This window comes from Ornithorhynchus anatinus, chromosome 10 (genome assembly GCF_004115215.2).
Source record: "Ornithorhynchus anatinus isolate Pmale09 chromosome 10, mOrnAna1.pri.v4, whole genome shotgun sequence".
Classification (NCBI taxonomy): Eukaryota; Metazoa; Chordata; class Mammalia; order Monotremata; family Ornithorhynchidae; genus Ornithorhynchus; species Ornithorhynchus anatinus.
The window spans coordinates 54,986,410-54,994,597 of NC_041737.1; the positions used below are offsets into that span (position 1 = coordinate 54,986,410).

Here is an 8,188-nt window from a genome sequence, read left to right on the forward strand (position 1 = left end):
TGGCCAGCCTATCGCCACGAGGAACTCCTCCACCTTGGGACGACTTGTCGGGGGCAGTCCGGTGAAGCAGATGCCCTCCCCCCGTGGGCAGGGGGGAAGGGTGCTCTCGGAAGATCCGGTCCTGACGTGTCTGGGGCCCCGGTGGGAGACCCCCGCTCCCGGCCGAATTGCGAGCTGGTGGGCGTCGAGTTGGGAACCCCTCAGAACCCAGCGGGCACGGGTCACGGGCTGGTACGGCACTAGTGAGCTGAAAATGTGGCCACCGGATGAGGAAGAGGATGACGAGGAGGGTTGGGGAGGAGGATTCAAAGTATAAACTCGGGCCAGGGGAAGGGAGATGACCCTTGGCTGTTGAAGCATCGACTCTTCAGTGGACACGCTGACCCTGCCACCACATGGCGGGACAGGCCAAATCCCTCCTCCTGGTCCAAACAGCACCAAGGGCGGGGCAGAATGGGTGACTTGAAGCTGGACCTGCTCGGATGGCAGGCAGTGCGGGCAGATGGATCTGAGGCCGAGCCGTCATTCATTCAATCGTATAATCGAGCGCTTACTGTGTGCAAAGCACTCTACTAAGCTCCACCCCTGGCAGAGAATGGACGCTCAGAGCGTGGGGCCTTCTGAGGTTTCTCTGAGCGGGAGTGCAGCGCGGTCAGGGGCTTGGGGACTGGGGTTGCTTTCTGAGTGGCCAACCCACAGTTGGTAACACCCAGGGGTGGTAGGAAACGCCAGTGAGGCAGTGGGTTTTCAATGGCCCCAGCCCCCACCTCGGTTTTGCCCCGCAGTGGAGATCCTGCTGAGTCGGCAGAAGAAAGCGGAGACGCTGAAGAAGATGACCGACGTGGCCGTGCGGATGTCAGAGGACCAACTGGTGGAGCTCCGAGCCGACATCAAGGTGGGGGCTTGATGCAAGCACGGTTTAGTGGCTAGAGCATGGGCCTGGGAGTCAGGAACCTGGGTTCTAATCCCAGCCCTTGGTTGTTTAGCTTCCTCGTGCCCAGCTTGGGCCAGGGTTGCTCTATGTTGACGAGGCCCGTCATGTTCAACCCCAAGTTTCGGGGGGGCATCGGGTCCTTCCTGGGGACGGGGCCGGCAGGGCTAGCACCCTGGCAAGTTTCAGGAGTCTGGGCCCTCTGCGGCCCTGACTGTATTAGGGGGAGGGAAGGTGGCTAGTTAAGGAGGGGAGCTCCTTGCCTTTCTCATCAATCTGGTCTGAGCCACCTTCTCCCCAGGGGTCCTGGAGCCTTGGTCCCAGACTCCAGCCCAGCGAAGCTGGGGTGGGAGGGGGAGGTGAGCTTGCCCTGAGGCAGTCAGACACCCGCCCGGTTGAGGAGCGGCGGGTCCCGGAACCACAGCAACCATCCATCCCACCCACCCCTCAAACCAGCTCCGACCGTGTGTTCCCAAGCCGCTTCTCTGCCAGTAGAATTGCACACTGTTGCCAGGGGCAGCCCAGGTCTGCCACCCTCCCCCAGCAACAGACTGGGAATAGCCCTCCACCCTCAGGCCCCTGAGAGGAGCCCGGAGCGGCACAGTCCTGGGGGTGGGCAACTCCCTTATGGGGTCACTCAAGAGCCACTGACCCCTTTCTCTGGGCTGCCCCGAAGGCTACTGGGCAAATGCCCCGTTGTTCTCTAGAGGGCTGATTCCTCCAGCTGCTGCTCCCTGGACTCTGTTTCGTCCAGGAAACGCCCCTCAAGTTCCCCAGGGCTTCACCCTGCTGACGTCCTCCCCTTCCCTCTCCCGCCAGCACTTTGTGAGTGAACGCAAATACGACGAGGATCTCGGCCGTGTGGCCCGCTTCACCTGCGACGTGGACGCGCTGAAGAAGAGCATCGACTCATTCGGGCAAGGTGAGGAGGGAAGGAGCCGTCACCTTCATTTTGACGGGCGTTAGGATTTGTTTGGTTTTGTAATGGTGTTTGTGAAGCACATACCTATGTACCAGGCACTGTACTAAGCGCTGGTGTAGAAAAAAAAAAAGCAAATCAGGCTGAACGTAGTCCACGTCCCACATGGGACTCACAGTCTTATTCCACATTTTACAGATGAAGTAACTGAGGCCCAGGCAAGTGAAGTGACTTGCCCAAGGTCACACAGCAGAACCTGGTTCTAATCCTAGTCCTGCCACTTACCTGCTGTGTGACCTTGGACAAGTCACTTCTGTGTGCCTCAGTTCCCTCAGCCACAGTGTAGGGATTGAGTACCTGATCTCCCTCCTACGTGAGCCCCCTGTAGGACCTGATTATCTCGTTATCTACGCCAGGACTTAGTACAGTGCTTGATACATGCTGAGCACTTGACAGATTCCACAGTTATTAATAAACCCCTAGTGGAAAAACTCCTCCTCCCCTTCTCCCTCCCCCTGACCCTGGGCTGCTTGTGTTTCCGCTGCAGTGTCCCATCCAAAGAACAGCTACTCCACCAGGTCCCGGTGTAACTCGAGCAACTCGGTGTCCCTGAGCGGCCCCAGCCTCGCCTCAGCGCCCTTCTCTTCCTCCGCCTGTGCCTCCGCCCCCAGCCTCACCATCGCCGCCGGCAAGAAAGCCGCGGCCCCCGGGGAGAGCCCTGCCGCAGGAGCCCACACCGGCAGCCGGCCCGCCCAGCCCCATCGTGAGGTAACCCCCCCGCCCCCACTCCCAGAGTACACTCGGCCGGCCGCAAAGAGAAGCCAGGGTGGGTGACCGTTGGAGGCGGGATCCGAACCCCCCGTGGTTTCAGCCTGGGTATGTTGCAGAAGCTTGAGCCGAGCTCCCCCACCACCAGCCCGTCTGGAACCCCATGGCCAGGAGGGCCCGGATCTTCCCATGGCAACCGTGGGCCACCGGCCGCTGATGGCTCTCATGGGGAGCTCTGCGCTGATGCTAGTGCTGACACCCGGCGGGGGAGCCTCTTGGCCACAGCTGCAACTTCCTAGCTGGGCTGTGCTGGGTCAAGAGCACGTGCTCAGAGGTTGCGGGGACTGTGGGTGGGCAGGCGCGGACCCCTAACTTGAAGCCAGAGTTTTGCACTTTGGGGACAAAGGCAACCCAGAAACGCCCAGCTTTATTGAGCCCTGGGGGAGCCGAGTTCTCCGCCCCAGCTTGCTTGAACCCAGGAGCGGACAAGGCCGCGGCCCAACAGAGTCCAGGTCCCGAGTGTCCCGTCTTCCATTCCCACCCACCTGGCGCTGGAGAAGGGGCAGGGACCGAGGCCCCGGCTTTGCCCCACCCTTGGGGGCAGAACCCGAGGGGAGCCCGCCCATCCGGTCGGTCCGTGCGCGTCTCTCACCCGGCCCTCTGTGGTTCTTCTTCCCAGGTATCCCAGGGGAACCGGAGAGGAGGCGGGGGACAAGGCTCCCGGCCCCAAGGCCCGAAGCCCGGCGGCCCCCCTGGCCAGGGGCGGCCCGACAGCGGGAGCCGACACCGCAACGGTCCCGGGGCCCACCCAGGCTCCAGGCCCCATGCCGCCCCGCCCCAGCCGCCGGGGGGCGCGGGCGAGCAGAGCCCGGCCCGGCCCCGGGGGACCAACGGCACGGGAGCCGGCCCGCCCGGCCACCCGTCCGCTCAGGGACGCTCGGGCCCCGGCCCCGCTGGGGCCAGGGGCCTCCCCCAGCGTAAGCCGCGAGCCGGCCAGCCCGAGACCGTCAGATCCTGAGCCTCCCGGCGCGGGCTCTGGCTTCTCCGCCCCTTTCCCACACCGCTCCACCTGATAACTGGACCGTAGGAAACGCGTAGCTAGGTTTGATAACAGAGAATCGTTTACACACTCCTCATCTCCGTGCCGCTCAAAACCTTCTGGGCCTCTTCTCCCCCTCCTCCCTCGGCCTCCCCGGCCCCAGTCCCTCCTCACCATCTCCTTGCGGGCCTGCTCGCCGGCAGCTGCGTCGGCCGAGTTAGCCGTTGTCAGGTAGGAGCTGGCCGGCCTCCTGGGGCGGGCGCCTGGCTCCCGGGGCCCCGTCCCGCCCCCACCCCCCACGGGGTCAGAGGCAGCCGCTCTCCATCCCAGCCCCGGCAGGTCGGCTGCCCCCAGCATTTCCCCCCAGCAGCCACCTGGGGAGGAGGCTGAGAGCAGAGGTGGGGAGGGCAGTGGAAACTCTCCCGGGGAGCGGGGGAGGGACCCCTCGCAAGTACCCCAGGGGCACCCCACCCCCCAAATACCAACCAGCAAGCAGGCACCAAGGCGGTACTTTATTACAAAAATGAAAACAAGTCCCCTTTTCCCACGTCCGGCTTTAGGGATCCTCTTCTGCCGCATCGCACCCCGAGGGGCAGGGCCTAGGCACCGGTGCCACTCCCGGCTCTGCCCCCATCTGAAGCGGCCCCAGGCCCCCTGGACGTGTATGTAAATAAAACGGTGGCAAAAAGCATTCCCACATTGGTGCTGGACTTTCTGACACCCAGTGCCTTGTTTCATGGTTTCCTCTTCCTCGTGGTTCGTCCCACACTGGGGTGGCCGGGAGGGTGGGGACTCCTGGAGCGGGGCCTGGGTCCCTCTCCCAGCTGGGAGAGGAGGGGAGAGAGGGCCGACGCCTCCTGGCTCCTCTAGGGGATACTGGGGGCGGATACTGGGGCCGGAGGGGACGGTTCAGGGCACCTGAATGGAAATAGTGACACATGCACACACTCACCCCAGAGCACCCATATGGAATCAGATCTCTCTTCTTATCCTTCCTCTCCCTCCCCTCAGCCCGAGGTAGATATGTCCCTGCATCAAGAGCAGTAACCCTACAGCTGGCATCAATCCTGTTTATTGAGCGCTTACTGTGTGCTGAGAACCATACTAGGCACTTGGGAGAGTAGGCAGCATGGTATAGTAGATAGAGCACAGGCCTGGGATTGAGGCCGTGACCGTGGGGCAGGGACTGTGTCCAACCCGATTTGCTCATATCCACCCCAGTGCTTAGTACAGAGTCTGGCATACGGGACTCAACAAATATTATTTACTAAAATCTAACAGTACATATTGAATGCTTACTCTGAGAGAACAATGAGTTAGAAGCCACCGGGCCTGGGAATCAGGACCTGGATTCTAATCCCAGTTCTGCCAGTTGCTTGCTGTGTGACCTTGAGAAAGTCACTTCTCTGTGCCTCAGTTTCCCCAATACCCATTCTCCCTCCTAGATTGTGAGCCCCATGTGGGACAGGGACACTCTCCAACCTGATCAACTTGTCTACCCCAGTGCTTGGACACCTCCGAGTTGGACACATAGTAGGTGCTTAAATACCATTAAAAATCAAATCTGGTAGACAAGAAACCTGTCCTCAAGGAATTTACAATATAGGTCATCTAGTGTCACCCCCAGGCTGAGGCTGAGAGGGTGGAGGGAGTAAGAATGAGTGACATTTCCAGGAAACCACCCCCATCAGGACCCCGAAGGAGGAGCTGAAACTTTTTGTGTGCGTGGTGTTTATTAAGTGCTTACTATGAACCAGGTACATACTAAGTGCCGGGATAGATACAAGACAGAACACAGTCCATGTCCCACAAGGGGTTCACAGTCTTAATCCCATTTTACAGATGAGGTAAGTAACAGAGGTGCAGAGAAGTGAAGTGACTTGGCCAAGATCACACATCAGGCAAGTGGCGGATCATGATTAGAACCCAGATCCTTCTGACTCCCAGGCCTGTTCTCTACCTGCTAGGATATGCTGCTTCTCTTGCTTTTTTTTTCTGCTTGCAGGTGATGAGTATCAGTGTGTTTCATTTAACTGCCCGCAGAGTGACCTAGTGGAAAAAACGAAGGCCTGGAAGTCGGATGGACCTGGGTTCTAATCCCGATTCCATTATTTGCTTGTTTATTAACTCCAGAGTTTAGGACAGTGCTTGGCACATAGTAAGCAGCACTACGCTAGTTATCATTACCAGGAAGAGGCAGTATTTCCTGGGGGGAAATGGCAAGTAGCAACCCAAGCCCTGCTTCCCAAATCCAGTAGCATTCTGGTAATAATTAATTGATGGTATTGAGTGCTTACTGTGTTCAGAGCACTGTACTAAGCACTTGGGAGAGTTAAGTACAACAGAATTAATAGAATTGTTCTCTGCTTACAAGGAGCTTAGTCTAATAATAGTGGTATTTGTTAAGTGCTTACTTTGTACCAAGTGCTATACTAAATACAAGATAATCAGATTGGCACAGGCCATATCCCACATGGGCTCACAGTTTAAGTGGGAGAATGGGTATTGAATCCCCATTTTACAGGTGAGGATACTGAGGCACAGAGAAGTTAAGTGATCTGCCTAAAGTCACACCGCAGCCAAGCTGGGATTAGAACTCAGGTCCCTCTGACTCCTAGGCCTTGCCTCTGTTTACACAAAGTGACTTGCCCAAGATCGCACAGCAGGCAAGTGGTGGAGGCAGGATGAGAACCCAGGTCCTCCGACTCCCAGCCCCGAGTCTTTCCACTAGGCTACACTGCTGCTGCTCCTGCCCACCATTCCCAACCCAGTCAGCTGAGCATCCCTGGGGGCGGTGGGGGTTGACATCCTAGGAAGGCCACCTCGATCATCCCCCTGCCTCCGCGGCTTCATCATTTAGGCAGTCAAGTACTCCCCAATCCCAGGGTCAGTGCCCCACGGGCACAGCCTCCACAATCTCCCATGGCCCCTGGTTCTGGTGACTCTTCCCTTCGAGACACCCTTCTGGTGTTTAACCTAAAACCCTGCTCTTGCAGTTGAGTCCCCGCTCTGCTTCCCTCCCTCCCTCTTGAGAGGGCCCTGGGGGCAGGCCGGGGCAGGAGAGGGCCTGGGACAGACTTGCCTTTGCTTGCTGGGGGGCTTCCCCCCTCCTCTTCCCGCTGATCCCCATGGAAGCTCATCCACCCCCCCCCTTCCTCCCACCCTGGTTCCTCATGCTGGAGGTGAGTCTGCCCCCCTCCTTACCCCCCGAACCCCCACAACGCCCCCTGATTAGGCTGCAACCAACTCTGCCCACTTGGAAGGTCTGGTTCACGGGAGGTCCTGGGTACGCGTGTGTGTTCTCTCCCTCTCTCTCACACACACACCCCCACCCTCCATCCTTTCTCAGACCCCTCTTACATTCCCTTCCCCACGCAGCGCTGTCTTTCCGGCCGCCTGGCGTGGTCCCCCACCCCCGACCGGGCCGGGGAGTGGCAGCGGGGGGCCCCCGGGGAGCGTGGGCGCCCGACGGGGGTCGGATTAAGAGACGCAGCGTGGGTTAGTGGCAAGAGCACGGGCGTGGAAATCAGAGGACGTGGGTTCTAATCCCGCCTCCGCCACTTGCCTGCCGTTTGACCTTGGGCAAGCCACTCAACTTCTCGGTGCCTCAGTTCCCCTCATCTGTAAAATGGAGATTAAGACTGTGAGCCCCACGTGGGACGACTTGATTACCTTGTATCTACCCCAGCAGTTAGTACAGTTCCTGGTGCATAGTAAGCGTTTAACAAATAGCATTATTATTGTCGTTGTTATCCCACCAGCCACGACACCCGGGTCCGACTAGTGCGTCCTGCTCTCAATCCGGGGGAGGGGGCGACTTTTGCTGAGAAGGATCCCAACGCGGCCGGGCCGCCCCCCACCCCCGCGGCCGGGCCCCACTTTCTCCGCCCTCTAACAGCAGCTGCAAGAGCCTTCTAATCCCGGTTCCTCCACTTGTCAGCTGTGTGACTTGGGGTAAGGCACTTAACTTCTCGGTGCCTCAATCCCCATCTTACAAATGAGGTAACTAAGACTGTGAGCCCCGTTTGGGACAACCTGATCACCTTCCATCCACCTCAGCGCTTAGCACAGAATAAGCGCTGGACAAACACCATAATGATGATGATTATTCTCCTCGGCACCCCAGACTCCGCGACCCCCATCCTCCCCGCCCCCGGTCCGCTCCTCCTCTATTGAAGGACAGGTGCCTCCCACCGGGCTGGGGGTCCGGCCCAGTGGACCCCCGACCCCCAGGCTCCGAAGCGGTGGAAGGGGGAGGTTGGGGAGGTGCGTGGCAGGCGGGCTCGGTGCAGGCGGATGAGGAGCTCGAAACGAACCGGGGGCGGAGAGGCGGGAATGAAGGCTGGCAGCTGCGGGGCTGGGCACGGGGGAGAGGAATGAAAGGCGGTGGGAGCGGGAGGTCAGGTCCTGTCTTCCGTTCTCCTCCTCACCCACTACTCTCCGGAGGTCATCCCGTCCATCCCCCTGTCTCCGAGCCCGCCCTCCCTGGCTCTCGTCGGAAGACAAGTCCGCTGGGAGATCTCTAAGGAGA

At 59.6% G+C, this 8,188-nt stretch overlaps 1 protein-coding gene across 4 annotated transcripts in view; it reads left to right on the forward strand.

The window, feature by feature from the left end:
• Positions 1–4,364, forward strand: part of SPATS2 (spermatogenesis associated serine rich 2) — a 65,757-nt gene extending 61,393 nt beyond the window's left edge. For all 4 annotated transcript variants that reach the window (XM_029073633.2, XM_029073634.2, XM_029073631.2 and 1 more), the window contains 4 exons: positions 786–895; positions 1,751–1,853; positions 2,398–2,618; positions 3,298–4,364. In XM_029073633.2, the coding sequence (XP_028929466.1) occupies positions 786–895; positions 1,751–1,853; positions 2,398–2,618; positions 3,298–3,636 (773 nt within the window). In that variant the 3' untranslated portion in view covers positions 3,637–4,364. The remainder of the gene's footprint in view (positions 1–785; positions 896–1,750; positions 1,854–2,397; positions 2,619–3,297) is intronic.
• Positions 4,365–8,188: the final 3,824 nt, after the last annotated feature.